This window comes from Cynocephalus volans, chromosome 7, assembly GCF_027409185.1.
Source record: "Cynocephalus volans isolate mCynVol1 chromosome 7, mCynVol1.pri, whole genome shotgun sequence".
NCBI lineage: Eukaryota > Metazoa > Chordata > Mammalia > Dermoptera > Cynocephalidae > Cynocephalus > Cynocephalus volans.
The window spans coordinates 124,468,441-124,492,727 of NC_084466.1; the positions used below are offsets into that span (position 1 = coordinate 124,468,441).

Below are 24,287 nucleotides of genomic sequence, written 5' to 3' on the forward strand. Positions count from 1 at the left end.
TTTCCCCCACTCCAAGTGAGACAACACAGCCTCAATGAACCTCTCACATCAGGACTGGAAGCGGCCTGAGAGATGGGGTCCCATATACTCATGTTACAGATAAGGAGACTGAGGCCCAAGGTGCTTCCACATGTCTAAGACATCTTACCCCAGGAATTCCTGCACACGATCCTGGCCAACCCTACATACACGGAAAAATTTTACACACGAGACAAGTGGGGGCCGACTTCTTGCAGCTCCGAGGCGCTTACCACACTCTTCCTTAATTGTTGATCCATGTAGCAAAGTTCATGCTGTACGTGGAAGGAATCTGTCAGAGGGAACATTTGTCAGGTGTGTCTCATAAATCTTTTGCTTATTTGGGCAACTTTTATACAGACTCTCGCCATCAGATGAGCACTTGAGTGTGTAAGAGCCCAGAAACAGCACAGGAATCTGATCGTTCATCAAAGAACTGTGCCAAATAAAATTGGCCACAAAAGACTCGAAGCCTTTGTGAGAGTTCCTGAAGTTTATTATTGAGGGGATTGTGGACATGATGTGAATCATATGTGATGATGATTTTTTTTTTTCATATTTAACTACAATAACAAAAAAAGAGGTAGAAGTGTCACAATTTATGGGTTGAAACTGATTTCAAGGAAAAGCTTTTTTTTTCTGGCTATTCTTCTGTTCTTTCTCATATAATTAGGATTTTATCTTACATTTGAAATAACAAAAATTGGCCATACAATGGTCTGCATGGCTTGGTGTTTGGGGATAACAAAATGGCATTATTCCTTTCCAAAATTCAGTATAACATGAGAAATTTCACAAGATTTTTTCAGATGGATGTGGTAAATTTGTATTTGCAAAAGAAGTTTTTAAGTGGCAAACCTGGTTTGGAGTGGGAACACTGGGTATATCCATGAGGACAGGGATTCTTATCTCATGTTTCCTGTTGTATCTCTGGTGTCTATCAAGCCTGGCACATAGTAGTTACTCATCAATCTGTAGAATGAATGGATGATTATGTTTTCTTCATGCTTGAGCTTAGGGAAAATTGATGCAAAGTTTTTTTGAATTTTAAAGTAAGTTTATAAGATGACATTTAAGTGACAAAGTAACAAGCAATATTGGCTTTGTTTGTTTTGCAGATCTCCCTTTACATTTAAATGCTGCAATGTTTGAGGCTAATGGCGGCTGTGGTTATGTTTTGAAGCCTCTAGTTTTGTGGGACAAGAACTGTCCCATGTATCAGAAGTTTTCTCCATTGGAAAGAGACCTGGACAACATGGACCCTGCAGTCTATTCTTTAACTGTAAGTATGGCCCCTATTGTAAGAATAGAGTGAGGTGGTTATGCCTTCCTGAATATGAACTCGTTTTGAATTCAAGGCATTGCAAAGCTGTTCTGTCACAATTTTGGTCACACAGAAATAGTTTCCTAAATAATTTCTTTATCTCCCAGAAAGCAGTAGCGATAGTGGTGTGTACTATCACCAGATACTGTATTTGCCAGAGCCCAGTAGGTGGTGTTATGAGGTCCCTGCTTCACCGGATGTGCTAATGATAGTAATTCTGTCTTCCAGGGCCCACAGAACTACAAGTATATCCCATAAAAGTTGAGCTCCTTGTTAGATCAGCTAATCTGAACCTCCCATAAGCTCTAAGCTCAGAGACTGGCATCAGTATACAAATACAATTAGTCATCTTTCCTCTTTATTGTTAACTTTTATCATTCCTGGGCCTTATTCCTTTTATCACCTCAGTAACTTATTGTCAAAACTCCACAAACTCCCCTTAAAAATAGAGACCTGGTAGCTCTTCACTCAGTTTTACTTCCTGTTCTTTTGCTCCCTTGTAGCTGACAGAGGGGAAAAGAGCTGAGTGCGGGATAGGAAAGAGAGGGAGGGACAAGTCATCTCTCCTCCAAAGGAAGAATGCCAAACAGCCCTCTGCTCACTACCCCCCAAGCCCCTGGGATAGCCCTATTCACCAATTTCCCTACCACCCAAACTGCTTTTTCTTTTGTCCTAGGACAATAGGGCAGTGGCCCCTCTTCTATTTGATCATTTTAGCTAGAGTTGAGTGTAGTTTTATCTGTTTACAAAAGTCTATGAATTTATGAATTAACTTTTTGTTTGTTTGTTTAAAAGAGTTAACTTCTGTGGAGGGCTGTGCATTAACTTTCGACATGTCTGTGACTTGCTCCAAAAGTAAACTATTCCAGAAAAAGCTTTTGAACTTATAAAATATACTCCTACAGTATTTTGAACAGAACATTAGTAACAAACTTGTGGTTCCCTTTTATAAGGTCTTATTTTCTCTCACCTTCTATGAGAAACTTAATTTCATCTTCATTGCTTGGTTTTTGAAATTTGAACATTTTGACAGTTGAAAGGTTATAGTTAAGTGAATGTTGTTGACAAGATAGGCTTTGCACATGATTCCAGTCACATGATTCCAGTCATGGGATTACCTGATTACAATGACTTACATTTTTAAGAACAGTTTCATTAATCATTTACCTTGTCCATACCAGTGTTGTCTTTCTTTGCAGAGGGAAGCAGTGAGGTGCAAAGGTCATGTTTCTTTTTCCTCTTCAGTGACTTTGATCCTTTTTCCCCCCTCAGATTGTCTCTGGTCAAAATGTGTGCCCTAGTAACAGCACAGGAAGCCCATGCATTGAAGTTGACGTCCTGGGCATGCCCCTGGACAGCTGCCATTTCCGCACGAAGCCTATCCATCGAAACACCCTGAACCCCATGTGGAATGAGCAGTTTCTGTTCCGGGTTCACTTTGAAGATCTCGTATTTCTTCGTTTTGCAGTTGTGGAAAACAATAGCTCAGCGGTAACTGCCCAGAGAGTCATTCCACTCAAGGCTTTAAAACGAGGTGAATAAAGTTGTCCAGATGTTAATCATTGCCATAGCTAGGTGGTGCATGCCTGGAGCTTACTATGCTCTTCTTTCTACTTTTGTGTATGTTTGAAATTTTTATATTAATAAAAGTAAGAGGCAGAAAGAAATACACATTTGAATACTTTTTAAGCACATCTCAAGGGAAGGGTTTTTTACTTTTTTTTTTTTAATCTGAGGCATTAACAACATCCCTTGTAAAGTATGGCCTCACCTACCCCTGCTGATGTTGAGAGCAATGGTTGTTAATGCCCTGATTTCCACACATCCCTTCCCAAATAGCACCCACAGCACCCCTGGCACTTTTAAGGCAGGAGTTGAAGGAAGGAGAGGAAATGGGGAGGAGGGCGGGTTCGGGTGTTGTGGCGGCTTAAGTGAGCTAAGATTGGAGTCAGTGCCTGGCAGAAGGAAGTCCCATATTGGAACCAGTGATGGGTGTTAGGTGTGACCAGGGGAAACATCCTGAGCAAAGGCAAGAGCTGTTGGCTTGTACGGTGGCTTTGCTGTGGCACTTTGAGGAATTTCAGCCTGTGCATTGCTTCTCAAGCTTTGATGCGTGTAGGAGTCACCTGGGACTCTTAGTAATAACGTGCAGATCCTGATTCGGTAGGTCTAGGGTGGGGCTTGAGAAGCTGCCTTTCTGACAAGCTCCCAGGGAAGCTGACTCTGCTGGTCTACTTTGAGTACCAAGGTTTGAAGTATATACTTCCTCCCACACCATGCTCAAGCTGCCCTCTTCTGAGCTCCACAAACACATTACAGCCGCCTACCTTTTGTTCTTTTCCTATTTCTCTTCTCCATTGCACAAGTAGTACATGGTCAGTGCATAGTCTGCTCATGCTGCCATAAGAAAATACCACAGACTGGGCAGCTTAAACAACAGAATTATACTTCCTCGCACTTCTAAAGGCTGAAAGTTGGAGATCAAGTTGTTGGCAGGTTTGGTTTTTTCTGAGGCCTCTCTCCTTGGCTTGCAGAATGGCTGCCTTCTCACTGTGTCCTCACATGGTCATCCCTCAGTCTGTGTTGTCTGGGTCCTGATTTCCTCTTCTTATGAGGACACCAGTCATATTGGATTAGGGCCCACCCTAATGATCCCACTTTAACTTAATTACTTCATTAAAGGCCCTATCTCCAAATACGATCATGTTACAAGGACTGGGGGTTAGGACTTCAACATTCGAGTAGAGTGGAGAGCGGGGGAGGGGAGACACAATTCAGCTCATAATAGTTATTACAGAAATGTGAGAAAGTACAGAAAAGCAAAAGCAATTTTTTAAAAATTATCCACTTTTCCATCTCTCCAATATAATCACTTTCAGTGTACATTTTTCACAGGCTTTATTTTTCTGCCCATGTGTATAACACAGGAACGTACAGATATATCTTTAACAAATAGGCTTCCTAGTAAACTTAGTGTTTTGGAACTTACTGATTTTTACTTCCTAATGTCTGCACCAAGCAACTTTTTGTGTTAACTTATATGAGGGTTCTTCAAAAAGGTCATGGAAAGAATCATAGTATCTTTTGGTTTTTAAGAATAACTTTATTTATTTATTGGCAGCTGGTCAGTCCACATATTATCTTTTAATTCTATTTTTCCACGAACTTTTTGAAGTGCCCTTGTACATCTACTTACCACTTTTACTGGCTGCATACTATTCCATTTTATATGTACATGTATACTTACATCATAACTTATTTAAGCAATCCCACATTGGTAGAATATTTTATTATCACTAATGCTGCTATCAGGTGGAATATTTTCAAAAAAAAATTTGCAAAAAATATTTGCTTTGGGATCAATGATCAGGTTTTCCTGTTATTTTTAGTTTGAGTTTAAGGTTTTATTTGTGAGTCTAACTTAGAAACAGTGGGCAAATTAATTACCACTGGGTGGCCCAAAAGTATCCCCAGGGGGTAGGACTCTCCCAGGGAAAAGGTACCTGTTGGTTGCATGTCTCTTGTCATTCTCTACCCATTTTAAGGTCTTATTTCTACCTGTCATTTATTGACCATGGAGTATCTTCTTTGCAGAGCTCTATAGCATCTGGTTAACAAGCTTTTGCCAATTCTGCATTATTCCAGGATATCGGCATCTTCAGCTGCGAAACCTCCACAATGAAGTCTTGGAAATCTCTAGTTTATTCATAAACAGCAGAAGGATGGAAGAAAATTCCTCTGGCAGTACCACACCGACCTCTGTGGTAATTAAGTTTTGTTTCATTCAGTATTGTTACAAATATGAAGGTGGGCTTTCTCACGGATAGCAGAGTGGTGAGTGAGAGTTATTCATTAGGCAGCTATGGAAATCGTAACAACAATAATGGCCAACACTTGGCACATTCTAAGCACATTACACATACGCCAACACACTCGATCCTCTCAACAACTTCAGGAGGTTACTATTAGTATCATTTCCATTTTACAGATGAGGAAGGTCAGAACTAAGTACGTCTGAGGCCACACAGCTAGCAAGCAGCAGAACAGGATTTAAACCCAAGAGTATCTAGTACTAGAGCCCGTACTCTTAATGAGTAGATTATAGTGCCTACCAGAGAAGCAAGCCAAAAATAAAGTGGGGGAAAGGCTAATTAAACAAAGCCTAGTAAAAGCATCTCAGTACTCCTAGAAATTTTAGGTTAGACCAGGAAAATCCTTTGTTTTTTTAGCAGTCCAGGGCCAGGTGTCACAGGCAAAGCAGGGCTGGGGTGAGCAGGAAGCACTGCTGGTGAGGCACAACTTGCACTCCGGAGCTTGGGGAGAAGCATAATATGCACCCTTGGGAATGGGAGAGGGACACTGTAAGAAGTACCACCATTGCAGAACCTACATTTTAACAAGTTCCCTGTAAGTTCTGTGCCCATTAAAGTTCAAGAATGCTTGGACCAGAGTTCACCCTACTAATGCAAGGTGGCTTATTTAAACAAGAAACTGATTTAATTAACTTGTTCATTCCACTATGCTTCCTCTTTAAATTAAAAATAAATATAAAAGTGTGTCTATTGATTACCCATTTACATGTTTAATAATCTGATCACTTTTGTATCAATTTTAAACCACAACATAGTCCTAGCAATCTTTGGGAAGGCACCTTCTGTGTACACAATGGCACTGGCTTTGACTTTGGCCTTCTCTTTCCCTCACACCTGTCAGTTTCTTCTCTCTCTGTCCCTGACCTTGTTTCCTCAGGTTTTCCTCCTTTTCCTTTCATTGCTTCACAGCAACCTTGGCTGCATGTTTGTATCACCTGGGGAGCTTTAAAAAAATCAATGGGCCATATTCCACCCCAATTAAACAGGGATCTCTAGGGTGTTCCCCAGGCATGTTTTTTTTAAAGATCCCCAAGTGATTCCAGTGTGCAGTCAAGGTTGAGGACAGCACTTTGGTCAAGGCTGGGGGAGGACTGACAACCAGGGGCAGGGCTGCCTGGTATCCAGCAGCAGGAATCAGATGCTTCAGTAAGGCAGGGCAGAGCTTAGTGCCCAGTGCTGAGTTGGTTGCCCTCAATATCTGTTAGAGCTGAAGATTCCACAAATGCCATGAATGAACTGGTTTTACTCACAACACTTCTGACACCAAATGTGTGGTGTCTTTCCAACACCACTTTTCCAAATCTCCAATTCCAGCTGGTGTCCTACATTCCAATTCAATTGCAGCACTATCTACCTGGAGTTAGTGTCATATCCCACAGGTTAAGGGCTCAGTCCCACAAGACTGCCTCTACTTCAGATGCCAGTCACGAGTCCCAGGTTGACACTGGGACTTCAGAACAACAAGCTATAAATTCAAGGGGTTCCCACATACCTCTCATCAGGTTTGATAATTTGCTAGAATGACTCACAGAACTCAGGAAAGTGCTTTACTTACTATTACCAGTTTATTATAAAAGATCCAACTCAGGAACAGCCAAATGGAAGAGATGCATACGATAAGGTATGGGAGCTTCCATGCTCTGTGGGAATGGGCCATCCTCCCAGAACCTCAATGTGTTCGCCAACCCAGAAGCTCTCTGAACCCCATCTTTGAGGGTTTTTATGAACATTTTATTATGCAGGCATGATTGATCAAATCATTGGCCACTGGTGATTAACTTAATCTCCAGTCTCTCTCCCCTCCCTGAGGTCTGGCTGTGGGACTGAAAGTTCCACAGTCTAATCATACCTTGGTCTTTCTCAGCCACAAGTCATCTCATTAGCAACAAAAGACACTCTTAGCATTCCAGAGAGTCCAAGGGTTTTAAGAGCTGTGGGCTAGTGCCTGGAAGAGAGATGGAACTCAATGGATATTGTGGAATGTCAATTCATAAATAAGGACTAACATGTACTTCACATATCAATCCCTAATTATGATGGAAAGAGACACTGTGATTTAAAATAAATTGATATTTTGGTGGTGTGCTGCTGAATATCCTCACTGGAATGTTGAGGAAGATGTAGCGTTCATTGCCTCTTCTACCTCATTAAGATGCATCAGGGCTGGCCAATTAGCTCAGTTGGTTACAGCGTGGTGCCGGTAACACCAAGGTCCGGGGCTTGATTCCCTGCACTGGTTAGCCTTAAAAAAAAAAAAAAAGATGCATCAGGTTATAAATAGATTCTCATCTTTTGCATTTATATGTCCCTATACATACTTCTAAATACTAGTACTTCTGTGTTGAATGTAGCCTAGAAATATCATGTTACATGGGGTCATCAAAAAGTTCATTGGCAGTTTTGTATTGTCTTTTAATCCCATTTTTCCTTGAACTTTTAGAAGTACCCTTGTATTTACAATGAATGAGAAACCATGTGATTTTCTTGACAGATGTTTAATACAGAAGAAAGAAAATGTCTGCAGACTTACAGAGTCACAGTGCATGGGGTCCCAGGTCCAGAGCCTTTTACTGTTTTCACTATAAATGGAGGCACCAAGGCAAAGCAGCTTCTCCATCAAGTAAGTCCACTGAGCCCATGGTTGGGAGAATCCAGAGTCTAACATGTATGGATTTATGTGTGTGTGTATGCCTGTGTGTAAACGTACACAGATGCACATACACAAAAGTCCATGTTGATGATTTGCCTTTTAATTATTTGTAAATGTGTTACTCAGCATTGAAATCCACCCTAAGAATGAGCTGAGTGATCTTGGTACCACTAGACAAGCTGCCTTTACCTGTAAAGAAGAATTTTTAACAATTCTTCAGCCACATAAAACATTGGGTTCTAGAAGGATGAAAACCAGAATGAATGACTCTCCAACTATGTATACTCTTTCCCTCTAAGCCTAGTCATGGGCCTCATCTTCCTTCTTACCACAGAGCTTATTAATCAATCAGAATTTTCATATAAGCTGAATGAAGTCTGTTTGACATCCTAGGAGTAGGATCAAATTCTTAGCACATGACCTTAGCCTTTGCGGTCCTATCCCTCTGGTGGTGTGAAGATGCATGGAGAGCCTAAAACGAGAGAGTGAGAGCCTGTTACTCCAAGACCTGTAGCAGAAATGGCCTAAGCCCCCTCATGCTTTACCAGTTCTGCTCTGACCCCACCTAGAGATCTTTGTGGCCTTTTGCAGCCAGGGTCACCAGCTATGGGAAGATTTGTAAGAGTGAGAGAGCCAGGAAACAAGCAGGGGCATCCAGAAGAGGGTGGACAGCTCCTCAAAAGAGCAAGGCAGGGCCCATCCTTTTCTCTCCACACTAGAAGCTCTACCTCTGCATGGCACAGTGGCCTGATATTTTTGCAGACTATTTTATCCTCAACCCACTTCAGAGTTCCTTCACTTTTTTGAAGGTAGACCAAGGGGACAGCAATCCTTGAGCTCCCTCCAAAGTTGAGTGTATGATGAAATGTAGCTGGGATCATATAATGTATGGGGGAATTAAAAACCAGTTGAACCACCATATATAATAAGTATTAACAAATGGCTCTGTCCTCTAAGAGCACATCTCTATGGACAGGCTAACATTTTGCTCAACATTTTATAATTGACTTAAATAGAGTCAGAGAAAACAGCTTGGGTGTCAGATTTCCCAGATTATCAGACAGAAGCTACTGCCAAGGTTATTTGTTTTTGTTTTCTTCTGTTTTTTTAATCACCCTGAACTTCAGTGTCCACTATCACAAAGCAGTGTTGAGATTTTGTAAAGTAAGGAAAACTCTCCATGAGCCACCCACAAAAAGCAGCCCATAACTTTATTGTTATCCATGCAGATAAGCACATGGATGTAAAGCAGGACGGAGGAGGGGATGACGCTGGCCCTCTCATGGAGGTGACAGTGCCAGCTGATCTCCTAGAAGCTCCACATCCTGAATTATCCCTGTAGTAGTGGTTACATGCTTAAATCATTCTGTTTGCCTTGACCCCCACTGAATCAATAGCACAAATCGATTATAGACCAAGGGCTGCGGTGGAGGGAACAGCGTCTTCCTGAGAGTCTTCTGCCCCCACCACCCTCAGTACATTGTGTGACAGCATTAACTCTGGCCTTGCCTCATTGGCAAGGGCCTGAGGGGCAAAGTGTTTGCTTCATCCAGGCCAGATGGTGGCAGCTTTCTCTTGTCACCAAAAGCTACTTCTCACAGTAAGGCAACAAAGGGGGTTTCTTCACTGTGACTGACCTTTACTCCCATCAAGTTCAGTCTTTTGCATAACCTGTACAATATGAGTGAGAAAGAATACATTAGTAAAAGTAACTAGAATAATGGCTTATGTTTATTGGGTTCTCATAATATACCCATATTATGCTTTATGCCTCAGTCATCAAACAAAACAAAATTAAGATTGTTACTATTACTATTCCCATTTTATAGATGGGAAGGTTGAGTCTCCAAGTGGTTAAGTGTTTTGCCCAACACCTCATAGCCAGTAGGTATTAGAGGCAGACCTCAGACCCAGGTCTGTCTGGCTCCAAGCCTTGTCTCAAACACTCTGTTTGATTGCACAGTATCAGTAGCCAACAAAGAAAACAACCCTTGAGGCACATGGTCAGGAGTTTATTGAAAGAATTCCCAGGAATTTAGATCATATGAGAATTTAGCCCTGTGAGTCTTCCATAAGAAGATGATTATATCCAACGTGAGAAGAAGGAATTAGCTTAGCAAAAGCTACACTAGGTTCTTTGCTGTCAGTCCTGTGTTTTAAGGTGACAAAAGGCTAAGTTCATGGAAAGAGAAACCTAGAATTTTTAATTCAGCAGGGGCTCTCACTCCAGCAGTGGGAAAAATAGCTATGCCATCTGGGGATTATGAATAAATTGTGCTATTGTCCAGGGTGGACATAAACAATGCTTTTTGGACATAAAAGAATTCTTAGATCTTCCAAAAAGAATTATACAAAACTGCAGAATAAGTTTCACTTCTGAATTGCACATCAAACCTTTCTGAACACCATGAAAATAGACCTGTTTTGAATTTTAAGTTTTTGCCCCATTCCTCAGAAGTGTGCTAAAATTTGCCTTTGCTGGGCTGGCCCTGTGGCTCAGTCGGGTGATTGCAGCACTGGTAGCGCCGAGGCCGCTGGTTTGGATCCTATATGCGGATGGCTGGTGCACTCACTGGCTGCACTGGCTGAGCGTGGTGCAGGCCACCCTGTGCTGAGGGTTGCGATCCCCTTACGGGTCAAAAAAAAAAAAAAAATTTTTTGCCTTTGCTTTTTCTTTAGATTTTGATGACTGAACAAGACACCAAACCTATCACCACAGACTATTTTTTGATGGAAGAAAAATATTTTATATCTAAAGAAAAGAATGAATGTAGGAAACAACCGTTCCAGAGAGTCATTAGTCCAGAAGAAGAGATCATGCAGATTTTAAGTAGCTGGTTTCCAGAAGAGGGCTACGTGGGCAGGATTGTCTTAAAAACCCAGCAGGAGGTGAGTGTGTCTGGGAGACACCTACACGGTAACCACTCATTTGTGATTAACTATCTTTCCACTTACAACCTCCCTCAAATTAAGAATTCCTTGTAACTGCAGCTTGGTTTACACTATTTCTCTTAAGTAAATATGGAGAGGTGGTTTTATTCTTCTGCACATATTCAGAATGCTGTCTCTAAGTTGCAGAAATTCAGTCTAAAAGTTATTCCTTATAAAAGAAAGGGAGGCTGGCCGTTCACTTGGGAGGGCATGGTGCCGATCACTAGGGTTCAGATCCCCATACCGCCAGCCAGCCACCAAAAAAATTAATAACTAAAAAAATTTTTTAAATTAAAAAATATATATATAAAAACAAAGGGAGCAAGAGCTTGAAGGGTTCCTTATGCATGTCATCAGCTGTGGATCCAGTATTTTATTTATATGTACAAAAAGACATTGTTGTGAGGGTCACATCATCAGGGGACCCAAGGCCTATAGGTATTTTAAATTTGGGGGTTGGTTACCTTTCTGTTAGTGCCTGTTAGAATTTTAACTAACAAAAGGCTCTGAGCTTATAAGCAAAACCACCATATTTAAAAAAAAAGATTCATAACGTCACACAAAGTAAGAATAATCTCTTGGCTTCGGTTGTAATTAGTAAAATTGTATGTTACATGTGCTAATATTCCCGTGATGCAACAGCTGTTGTGTTGACTCCAGATTGCTTGGCTCCTATTTGATTTTGTTGATGGGACACTTTTTTTTTTTTTTCTAAATAAACTGATAAGACTCCACTACCTTACTGCTGTTTTTTAAAATGACATGTAAGGTGATTGCTCTAGCATAGACAATCATGCCTCATGATATGTAGATAATGAAGCAGAGTCAGTTCAGTTTTGGAGCTTTTTTTTTTTTTGGCAGCTGGCTGGCACAGAGATCCAAACCCTTGATCTTGGTGTTATAAGAGTTCAAATAGTTGATTCGACAGTTATTTATTGAGCAACTAATATGTACCAAGCCCTGTTCTAGGCACATGATCTGCTCCTTTAGAGCCACCGCCTTTCTTCTCTAACCTTGCCCCAGACCATAAAAGGACACTTAATTTAAGCAAAAAGAAATGTTTCCCCAGCCTCCTCTATCAGACATACAAACAAGCAGTTCTAATAATAATCACTTTATGAGAAAATATCAGAGGCTTAGCTGGACTTTTGAAGCCACCTTTAATGTCTGTCCAAATTTTATTCCCTATTCTTAATTGTCTTACCTCATTAATTAGCTACATGTTTAAAAGTATCCTCTAAGTAGCAATGTCAGTGAATAAGTAGATTTTTAAACCATGTATTTTCATAATGATTTACAGTGTTGCAAGCTCTCAACCACCCACTATTTTGAATGATCTCATGATGTAATGGAAACCATTTTACACATAAGGAAACTGGGATTCAGAGAAGTTAAATCACAACAGGGTCAGAAATAGAATTGAAGTCTTATGGCTTCCAGGTTGGTGTTCTTTCTACCATCCTGGGCTGCCCAAGCTGGAATTGTGTCAGTCCTTATGGATTATCCACACCCAGCACTGCAGGAGGCAGCAGGAGCAGTAAGGGAGGAAAGACAGGCCAACTGCTGAGTGTCACAAAGAGACTTCATGATATGGTCAGCAGGATCAGGGAGGGGAGGGATGCCCATATGCAACTTGAATGTATATGACAACAGACAGTAGAAACCTCAGGATAGATGCTTAAGAAGGGCAGGTGGAAGAGAAGCATTCTGAAGAAAGAGGAGGATAAATTAGAAGGGAAGGCTAACAAGATCTTTCTGATGAGTAGAATACAGCAAGCTCTCCTTTATGTGCCTTTGTTGGGAGGATTTTTTGTTGTGGTGGTGGTGGTGGTTTTTTTTTTTTTTTTTGGAGCTGGACAGTACAGAGATCAAACCATGAACCTTGGCGTTATCAACACCACACTCTAACCAACTGAGCTAATCGGGCAGCCTGGGAGGAGATTTTTGAAATGACTGAAATATATCTCAAAAGATAACAAATCACATTTAGTATATCTAGGTTTACCTGTTGCATAGTGATACCCAATAAATATATACTGACTAAATAAGTAAATTCAGCAATTATTGAATGCAAGAGGGCACAATCACAGTTTACAGATTTGGACTATAAGTATTTTCGCTTGTTTTATTCTGAAGAACTAGTAAGATATATAAGCAGTTTGCCCACATATTAAAAGTCCCCAATTGCTGTCTGTGACCTACGATCTCTCCTGTCTGCCTTTTATAACTTTCTTGTCTCCTGAGCTGTCAAGCTTTCAGGTACAAGATCTCCTTGCGGTCAATGTGCCCTTCTCTGATGGTTACTGGATTTGAAATCAAACAAACCTGGGCTCTGCCACAAATTAGATGATGCTGAACAGATCACCTAATACCTATAAACCTTGCTGCCCTGATTTGTAAAATCTGTAATAGAAACTCTCCTTGCTTGACTCAAAAATATATATATTATGAGACTTATGTCAAATATATAGAAAACATGTAGAAAAATGCTTAGGAAAAAAGGGCCATAAGTAAAGGCTATTGCTATCATGTTCTATTCATAACCTGTAGTTAGAGTTATGTGGCTGAAAACTCCTTAAAAGTCAATACGCTCTGAGGAAGCTGTAAGGAGCTCTCGTAAAAGTAATGCTTAGTGCATGTTGTTGGGACATTTTATGTGGCAGCTTAGAATCTTTTTTGTTTTTTTCTCATTTTTTGCTTCCTGCCTGGTTTTTGGGACACTGAAATTATGATTATAAATTATGTTATATAAATTATTCCCCAACCTCACTCTCTGACTGGTTAAATATATTTTGATTAATGCAATGACATACTGTGCTGGCACATCCTATTATGCAGTAAGATTTCTAGGAATGGACATGATTTGATGAACACAATCTTTTAAATAAGGAGAAGAAACAAGTTATAAAACAGCGTAGTGGATTAAATTATGTCCCCCCAAAACTCTTTGAATATGATGCTTGAATTGTGTCCCCCCAAGCCTTATGTATTAGAAACTTAGCCCCCACTGTGACTGTTAAGAGGGTGGGAAATCCTATTATGGTAATTGAAATGTGGAGTCTTAAAGAGGTGATTGGATTGTAGGACCGTGCAGTAGTGAATGGATTAAAAGTGGTGGTTAGGGGTGTGCTTCTGAGGGCTTTAAAAGAAGAGAAGAGTCTGTCTCTCTCTCTGCTCTGGGTCATTGTTGCCACCACCAGACAGACATTGGACTTCAGCCTCATAAGTTGTAAGCAATAAATGTCATTTTTCTTTATATATCACCCAGTTCTGTGTATTTTGTTATAAGCAACAAAAACAGACTAATACAAACAGTATATGTAGGAGATCACAACCTCATTTTATGTAATAAAAATAGATGATAACTCTACTTCCTTCCGTCCCCTCCCCCATCATAAAATGAATGGGATCCAAAAATTCCATCATGTATATTTTAGGGGTACGGTTGCAAGGTTAGTGAAGTGATTGCAGACTTGCGCAGCTGACTTGCAGGCTCCAGGAGACCATCCTTTCTGCTCCTGGTTACAGTGTGGCACCACCTGGTGGCAGTTATCCATTCTGACTTTAATATCAATGGAAGCAATTCTGGGTCATGTACTTCCAGGACAGTTGCAGTGATTCTTAGATTCCTCTGTTAATTAGCACCATTTCAGTAGCCTGGTCCAGGGTGATTAGGTTAGGATAATGCTGGAGAGAGAAGGATTCTCCCAAATCCTCACTCCTGAGATGGGGTTGCCCATTTACTGGCCTTGCCTCTCATTCTCCTTTCTGCCCCCTCTTGCAGAAGATAATTTAAGCTATCCTCATTTGAGAATGGGGGCTGACAAAGAACAGGAGCCATTTGACAATCACGTTATATCTAAATTCACATAATTCCAGAGTTTTGTTGCACATATTTATTCACATACACAAAAATATATATCCATGACAAATGTTTAGAAGGATATATAACCTAACAACAGTGAGATTTTTTTGTGTGTATGGAAAATAAAGAGAGAGAGAAGGGAAAAAAAGTGAGAATGGGAAAAGTTTTTTTTTAATTGATATAGTTCTGTACTGTTTGAAAATTCTAATAAGATACAAAATCTGTAGATATATATATAATTCATTGGTGGCCCATGGCTCACTCGGAAGAGTGTGGTGCTGATAACACCAAGGCCATGGGTTCGGATCCCATATAGGGATGGCTGGTTAGCTCATTGGCTGAGCGTGGTGTTGACAACACCAAGTCAAGGGTTAAGATCCCCTTACCGGTCATCTTTAAAAGGAAAAAAAAAAAAAGAAAGCCAATTCACCAAAAGCCAAAGAACTTGACGATAAATCTTATAATGACTGAGAATTTTGTCACTGTTCATTTCCATGTGGCTTACCTCCAGCCACTGTTGCAGCCTTTTCACTGTAGGTTTTGTTCCTCCAGCCTGGTTGTGTGTCAGTTTTGCATGTTTCACATTTCATATGTCAAGTCTTCCTTAAATGATCAAGGTCCATGTGGGAATGAGTGGGCTTTCTCTTAAATGCAATTTACTGTGGGGATTTTTGCTTGTTTTTCACTTTTTGCTTTCTGGTTTTGGAGGCTGGCTGGTACAGGGATCCAAACCCTATTTACTGTGTTCTTATTTCAATTTTGGCAATTGGAAAATAGTATATTGCCTTTCTACTAATTTATCTACAGTTGATTTGGACCCTCAAAATCCACAGTTAAGGGCCGACCCCATGGCGCACTCGGGAGAGTGCGGCGCTGGGAGCGCAGTGGCGCTTCCGCTCGGGTTCGGATCCTATATAGGGATGGCCGGTGCGGTGCAGTCACTGGCTGAGTGCAGTGCGGCCGGTCACAAAAAAGACCAAAAAAAAAAAAAAAAAAAAAAAATCCACAGTTAATAGGAGGAGATGAACTGGCTTATTCTGGGCCAGACCTTATAGGTCTGTCAGCATCAGCAGAAATATAGTACTTTCTCCCCCTCAGAAGACAGGCATATCTTTTTAGGATAGCTTATGAAATATTAACTAGTGTATGAAATATAAAGCTAAGAGGTTTCCACATTACCAAGATACAGTTCAAAGTTTTGCTAGACCCTTCTCTTTCATTATTCTGAATCATTTGCCCTTTCTATTTACTCATACTCTTTTTCTTGACACAGACCCCAGAAGAGAAAAGCATTGTTCAAGATGACAAAGAAGTGATCTTAAGCTTGGAGGAGGAGAGTTTCTTTGTCCAAGTGCACGATGTTTCTCCAGAGCAACCTCGAACAGTCATCAAAGCTCCCCGTGTCAGCACTGCACAGGATGTTATTCAGCAGGTAAAAGCCTCTCTCCCTTCTCCCTTCCTCACCTCACTTCTTTGCTCAGTATAAATTATTGGGACAAATTGATGCCTATGCATTGGCAGCTGATTTTATTGATGAAGCTCTAGAATAATGGGGAGCTGAAAAGGGAGAATGTGCCTTTTCAGGCTGGGAAATATTTTATCCCTTCAACAGATACTTAGCTAATAGCCACAATGAGTCTGGATCTCTACAAAGCACTGAAAATAATGGATTTAGAAGGTAGCTCTGCAGCAGAGTGGTAATTTCATTGTCCCAGAAATGCCTGAGCCAGTACCTAATGACCATCTCTCAAGGATCCTACAGAGGACTAGCAGGAGGCCTACACTAACCCTCTCCCCTCCCCTAGGTCATGCTTCTTTGTTACATGGTTTCAGAGAACTATGTTTACTTCCTTCATAGCCTTGTCATGGTTTACATTCATTCAACACCTATTTGAGAAGTGATATAGCATAATGACTAAGAGCACAGACCTTAGATTAAGTTGTTCTAGTTTCAAATCCCAGCTCTATTTCTTACTAACTGAGATTGTGAGCAAGACTGCAGATCTGTGCCTTAGTTATAGTGGTGTGCTGGTAAACTAGCTCTCTTTAAAAAAAAAAAAAAAAGTAAGCCCTGATTTGTATCTGTTGTGTAAATACTCCTACCATGTCTGATTTCACTTGCCTGGTACAGTTGGCTCCAGCACACCATTATGTGGTAAGTTACTACATAGGTAACATGGAGATAGTATAGTACTTTCCTCACAAGGTTGCTGTGAAGATTAAGTAAGTATACGTAAGGCGTTTAGTACAATGCCTACCATATGGTAAACAATACTTTAGTGCTATTTGCCGTATTCTTACTGTGTGATCATTTGGGTAATATTAACTTCCTTAATCAACTTTGAATTCCAAAGGGCCCAGATTTATGTTTCTTTTGCTATCGTTGTTTCCTCAAAGTACAGCACAGTATCTGGGACACAGTAGACCCTCAATAAACATTTAATGAATGAATAAATGCATAAATGAAAGATATCCTTATATTAAATGAAAAGGGAGAACAGATGACTTCTAAAATCCCTTCAACATCCAAGACTGTGATAAAGAGGCAGCCCTGTGGGACAGAGAGGCTCCTGATGGGCAGGATTATGTTCCTCACTGGCTGTATGACTTTCATGTGTATGAGCTTTGGTGTATGCAGAAAATCCAGTCTTTATTCTATTACTTATTAGCTGTGCATACTCTGGAATCCGCTTAACCTCTATAAGCTTAAGCTTCCTCATCTGAAAATGGGGTTAAGAACACCTAAATCAGTCTTCCGGGAAGCTAAATGAGGTAATGTGGGAAAGTACATCATACAACTACACAAATGTAAAGTAGGAATTGGATGACATGATTCGGAAGATCCCTTCCATCTCTAAAAGTCTGTGCCATTTTTCTACCTTAAAATTTCATTTAGAATGAATGCAAATACTGGAGATACTGTGTCTTATTCAGTTCATAACTTATCTTTCAGACCTTATGCAAAGCCAAATATTCCTATAGCATCCTGAGTAATCCTAACCCAAATGACTATGTGCTTTTGGAAGAGGTGGTGAAAGACACTACCAACAAGAAGTCTTCAACCCCAAAGTCCTCTCAGCGAGTCCTTTTGGATCAGGAGTGTGTGTTTCAAGCCCAAAGCAAGTGGAAAGGTGCAGGGAAATTCATCCTTAAGCTGAAGGAGCAGGTGCAGGTAAAGCTTCAAGTTATTTTGCTCTTTTCATAAATTATTTGCTATTCATTATCACATCATAATCAAATTTGGCAGCTAGTGAAATCTAGGAGAAAGTTCTTCAGTTCTTGATTTTAGTTGGGAGAAAATTGGCTTTGTTTTCACTGGGTGAAAAGAAATGTGCTCCCCTCTGTGATTAAGCAGTCCTGAGGGGGAGCCCTTCAGCCCTTCTTTCCACCGCTCTATTGACCAGAGAAGAGGAAAGCCCCTTCTGACATAGTGTCATGTGATTGAAGACCCTGAGTTTAACCTAATACCAATGGAAGGTTCTTTTTCCCCTCAGGCATCCCGAGAAGATAAAAGAAAAATTTCTTTTGCAAGTGAACTCAAGAAGCTCACCAAGTCAACTAAACAGCCCCGAGGACTCCCATCACCTTCTCAGCTCTTGGTCTCAGAAAGTGTCCAAAACAAGGAGGAGAAACCTGTGGGTGGCTTGTCCTCCAGGGACACAATTGATTATCGACAGTGACCAAAGGCAGCAGGTTTTACTCAGGTATACTAAGTCATTGCAACATTCTGAAACAGGGTTCAACTTAAATTACTTTGCAAGGCATAGTTAGTAGAGTACCTTTTTCTCTTTCCCAAGAGGATGTCTGCTGAAGGCAGGTAGGAATGGTACCTTAAAATAGGAAAAGGGCTCTGAAGATTTATGTAACCTGAGCTTTTATAATTTTATACCTCCCTATTTTTGTAGATAACTAAGCAAAGTCCCCAAGAGAACAACCAACTTGTCCAAAATACCACAACAGATTTAATTCATCAGACATAGGACTGTATTAACTATTAACTCACATGAACATTCTCCAGGGGCTCTGTGGATCATTCAGCTTTTATTCCTTTGAATTCCTAGTTTTACGTTGCTCTAATTTAGGTTTAATTTAGCCTCAACAACCTCATCTCCTTCTGCCTCAGTTAAAAAAATAAAAACCTGGCATCCAAGATGTGATGGTTAAAAAGAAAGCAAAGTAATATAGCAGCCTCCATCTTGAAAAATGCAGTAAATTTATGGCTTCAGTTGCTGGCTTACTGCTTGGTATTCACATACAGGTTAACCTTCATTCTATCTTAAAGCAAATTATTTATATGGGACCCGAAGAGAAGCATGTGAGGTGACCAACCATAAGTTTCTTCTTTTCACTTAGTTTCTTAATGAACCTAAGGGATCATTAAAACCCACTTTTCACCTGTTCCACTGTAGTTCTAAAATTTAAAATTCGCAAGAGACCACACACTTAGTGAAAGCACTGCTGCTTATGTTACAGATCTTCACCATCTGTCTTGGCCACAATCAGGAATTTCTCACATAAACTTGCAAAATTGCAGCTTACAATTAAAGAATTCACTGATACCTCTCAACAGGGCCAAATTTTATTTATAGCAGCCTAAAAGAAAGCCCTGCACATTGAGATCATGTTTCTACATTTAAGGAGGAACTCCTAAAATAATTGGTGCCCCATATACTAGCAAAGATCTTTCAAAATAACAGGCAAGGCCAAATGTTGGAAACGGTCCCTTCCAAAACACCTACATATCCATCTATTTCAAGAGATTCAAGGTTGTTGAGGTTCTATATGCAGAAACTCAGAAAGAAAGCTCACAACGATGGCAACAAAATCTACATCACATAGCATCAAATACTAGTGAGTGTGCATAGAATAGTGAAGCTCTGAAGAGGTTCGGTGCTCCTTTTTCTGTTGATATACATCTGGTATCCCAATTTTTAAAGTTTAAGACATTTTGTTTTCTGCTCCTCTTCTGCTGAGACAATCATTGCCTCCTCTGAAAGCCTAGTGAGCTTTAGAACTAAACACCAATGTTGAGCCTCTCCAACTTTTAGAAAATGCCTCGTCATGGTAGTGGGTCTGTGAGCAAGTCATAAGACAGTGATCAGAATTTTGTTTTCCATATCCAGAACTTAGTATCAAATAAATCATAGGTGTGAGAATGTTATACACACCTCTGTAACTCCTGCAGTGATAGAATGAAATTATCCGAAGGCTGGTACATTGGTCATAAATGCACTACTTTACATAAAGAGCCCTTTCTGTATGAGATTACATTAAGTACATAAGAATACAACTCCACTAGAAATTTGACTTTAAAAATATGCATACTATAATGAACATTACTAATTGTTTATATTTTAGGTAAGTGGGGGAGTATGATTGTGATTTAGATGATTCCCATTGGATTCAATTTTCCTGTAGCAAGCAGACATTTAGAATCATTTAGTTGACTTCTGTCTTAGTCTGTTTCCATTACTTATAACAGAATACCTGAAACTGGGTAATTTATAAAGAAGTAAAATTTATTTCTTACAGTTTCAGAGGCTGGGAAGTCCAAAGTCCAGAGAACACATCTGGTGAGGGCCTTCTTGGTGGGTAGTGACAAGTCACAGCAATGCAGGGTGTCACATGGCAAGAATGGTAGGAGCAAGAGAGAGACTAACCTCACTTTTTCTCCTCTTAAAACCATCAGAACCACAGCCATTGCTCCATGAATGGACCAGTCGTCACAATCTAATCATCTCTTCAAGGCCACCTTTCAATTATCATAACAGGATTTCCCACTCTCTTAACATTGTCACAGTGGGGATTAAGTTTCTAATACATGAATCTTTGGGGGACATATTTAACCCATAGCAACTTCAAAGCTTTGCTTAAAGTTGGAGAGGCTTCTCTTTAAAAATAGCCATTGGTGCATCAATGGGATTTTATATCCCATGTTATGACCTCCTTTCTTTACCATGGTGTTTGCAAGAAAGAGCATGTTTTTTTTGCTTTGTTTTTTAAAGGCCTTTCTGTATATGCTCATAAGAAAACAAGTATTTTTGCCACTGAGTGACATATTTCATGTTTTTTCTAAAATGATCACATATAAAGTTTCGATGAGAATAATCTAAGAATTTCTAGGCAAGCTGATATTCATCTTATTCTTATCTGAAGTAATAGATCATAGTGAGTTGAAGGAATTTCACTTTTTCTTAAAGTTGAGCAGTTTATCTGAATGTGATTTAAAAAAAAATAACTTTCTAAAGAATGTGGTGTTCCAGTGCAGAAATAGCCTAATGTTCTACCTCATGGGAACATAATGTTCTAACTTTATAAGCTCATAGGAAATAATCTCTCCCTGAAACCTAGCTGTAGGTTTCTGTGATTGAACTACTCTTAAACTCTTGCTACACTATAAATGTTTCTGCTTCTTCATGTTCAATAAATTAATAAAACTATGTATACAAAATTACAGGTGAAGATCCAAATAAGTCAAGAAAGAACACGGTAGACACAAATATAATTTCCTTATTTTTTTTATTAGATTTAACTGGAAATTGATGGTTTCTGAACTGAAGGCTTCTTCACACAAGATGCAAGGTCCATGCTGAGGACAAGCAAAATGACAGAGGTAGTAAGCTACCAACCTATTTACTGATGAATGAAGCCAAGAAGCCCAGGTGATTGCCATTTTACAAATGCCAGCAGTTGACACTAAGCTTGCAATAATTGATTTAGAACAAGAGTTAATAAACTTTGTTAAGGGCTGGAGAGTAAATATTTTAGGGTTGGGGGCCATATGGTCTCTGTTGCAACTACTCAACTCTGCTGTTGTAATGCAGAAGCAGCCACAGACAATGTACATGAATGGACATGGCATATTCCAATAAGCTATTTATGGACACTGAAATTGAATTTCATACAATTTTCATAAGCCACAAATATTCCTGTGATTTTTTTCAACCATTTAAAATTATAGAAACTATTCTAGCTCAAGGACCATACAAAAGAATGGTGGCGTGCTGGATTTGGCCCATGAGCTATAGTTTGCCAACCTGACTTTAGAGAACCAGGAACAAGAGGTATGTGGTCTGAAAACAAGAAAACTAGTTTAGCCATACATTTTATGGCTGATATTTTGAAGCTTTTGGGCATTGCAAATGTAATATGTCCTATAACATAAAATTCATCGAAAGTACTTCAATTTACTTCCTCTATTGTGTACCGTAGTGCACTCTTCTTTAGGATTTCTTTTTACCTATAGAAATTATATATATATAAATTTTTTTTTTTAAGTTTATTGCTTATATATTCACAGATTATTCCATTTCTGGTTTCCCACAAAATGAATTTAGAAGGATGTATAATATCTACTAAGTTGTGATGTCCTAACAAGAAACCTAACCATTTTTTAAAAGCAAAAGTAGACTGAGTTGATAAGGTAAATTTATTTATTTTGCAAGGTTTGTACTGACACTGTACTTTATTATTACTCATAGCTTTCTTGATATCGTTATGGATTAGAACTAGCTTTAGTGGTTCTGTCTCATTATTTGAAAGAAAATGCTCTGAAACATCTGAAATAGGCAAGACTTTCATGTAAAATAGCCTCATCTTCATTCTGATTAACTGAAAAGCTAGAAAGAAAATTCTCTGAACATCTGAAATGGGTAAGACTTCCATCTAAAATACTTTCATCTTCATTTCTGATTAACTGAAGAGCTATTGATCCAATTTACATTTAAAGTAAATTCTTTTTAAGACCCTTGCTATACAAAACTATCAACTAAGTACAAAAGAATCTTATTCTTGCTACGAAACAAATTATGACCTTTAAAAATGAAATGTTCCTCTAAAGTAAAACCCAAATTTTGTCTTTCCATAGGTATCATTAATTATAAAACATTTTTCTTCAAATTATAAAAACAAAAAATCCTACTTTGCTTTGAGGTTTTTGGGTTTTGTTAACCAATTATAAAAATGAATAAAACAATCCCTATTTTTCTATATATTCTAAAACAGAACTGTTAAAAATATACCACACAGCTTTCATGTCATCGCAAGTTCTTACTGAGTCAAGGCCTTAACACTAGAAGAAACATTTTCTTGTCAACAGAATTCAGACTATTGCAGTTTGATGAAGTTGTACAATGCTACAGGTTTCCTTTTAAATGAAATAATCAGTCTGTAACAAATGCACAATACTGCCCTGTTTATAAAAATATCCTGAAAACAACTTTATCAGGCTTCTATAAACTAGTAGGCCAGATGGTTCGGCTTACCATGTGTTGAAAACAGTTACTGGTCTAACTGGCCCAATGAAAACTGCAGAATAACAAGATGTAAAGCAAGACTGATCTCTCTAGGTTTATCACTTGGCTTTTAACACTTTCTAAGCTCCACCCTACCCTAACTCCTATGGCCTTTATCAGTTGTAGATTTGGCTACAGCACAATGTGAAACTTACCCTGAGACTGAATGCGAGACTAGGTTGTTTACCAAGTGAGTGAACCAACCTATTGCCTATGTTACAATGCCAATTTGGTTGTTCATTACATTTTGAGGCAAAGGTATACTATTATATTTGAGTCTTTGGGATTTTAGGAAGAATACATTGCTTGAAAATGGAAGGGGTCTACTCTACTATTATATTATACTTGACAAGCACAACCCGGTGTTTGCCAAAAACATAACTTTTAAATTAAAGTTCATCTGAGTTATATAGCTATATTAGTATACCAAATGAAAGAAATTATCCTATTATTTAGAATGCATCTTAAATAGCCATGGGACTACACCACTACCATTTCACACTTTTTAGGCCATAGGAAATCTGGATAGTAAACTCATCAATAAAGTTGATATGAAAAATAATCTAAATATGCATGCTGGGTTTTATTACAGTACTTTAAGAAGCTTCACTAAGTGAAAAAAAAGCTGAAGTGACAACCAACTTTTTTTAAAAAAGCCAAACAAAAAAGTTTAATTTTTTTTTTCTTTTAATTACAGTGTGATGTGTGAGCTGAAAGTAATAGAGATTAATTTCCTCCCACCTGGAATTGGTTGTTTTGCAAGATGAGAAGTTACTAGAGGTTGTTAAGGAATTAGGGATAGTGGAGATAAATCTGTAGGAATGTAATGATCCTATCTGGACAGATAGTGTCCTCTTGAGATAAAGCCTCTTTTCAGGTCATCCTCAGCAAGTAAAAGTTATTTACAAATTCTCCAGCTGGGGTAAATATTGAAGTCTACACTGAACAAAAGCTGAGTTACAAGTGCCTTGTTCTTAATCAACCTTGCTTTCATAAAGAGCTCAATTTCAATGGCTCTGGAGACACTGGAGGCTCATTAATGAAAGTGGACCCCCTACAATATGTACCAGTTCCCCTTTTTAGCTACGTTTTCCCTTTCCTTTGTTCTTTCTCCCCTTCCAATATCTATGTAAACTCTCTTCTGCTGAGATATCCATAATAAGCCTTGCTAATTCTTAAAAGTAATTAGGGCTGCTGACGAGTCCAGTAAAATTGAATTCTAAAACACAAAGTTCCACAACTATGCTCCCATGCTAGTAAAGAAAGAGTAGGATTTTCGTAGCTAGTGTCTTCGATCTTATACTTGGCAGAGTAAGAGGCAGCCTAGAGAGTG

The 24,287-nt window shown here is 39.2% G+C and overlaps 1 protein-coding gene across 1 annotated transcript in view; it reads left to right on the forward strand.

Moving 5' to 3' along the window:
* Window positions 1-21,348, forward strand: part of PLCE1 (phospholipase C epsilon 1) — a 272,101-nt gene extending 250,753 nt beyond the window's left edge. Inside the window, exons 24-32 of the mRNA XM_063102561.1 lie at window positions 1,137-1,300; window positions 2,615-2,876; window positions 4,988-5,106; window positions 7,706-7,834; window positions 10,544-10,753; window positions 15,934-16,092; window positions 17,614-17,832; window positions 18,155-18,364; window positions 21,187-21,348. Of these exons, the coding sequence (XP_062958631.1) occupies window positions 1,137-1,300; window positions 2,615-2,876; window positions 4,988-5,106; window positions 7,706-7,834; window positions 10,544-10,753; window positions 15,934-16,092; window positions 17,614-17,832; window positions 18,155-18,340 (1,448 nt within the window). The 3' untranslated portion in view covers window positions 18,341-18,364; window positions 21,187-21,348. The remainder of the gene's footprint in view (window positions 1-1,136; window positions 1,301-2,614; window positions 2,877-4,987; window positions 5,107-7,705; window positions 7,835-10,543; window positions 10,754-15,933; window positions 16,093-17,613; window positions 17,833-18,154; window positions 18,365-21,186) is intronic.
* Window positions 21,349-24,287: the final 2,939 nt, after the last annotated feature.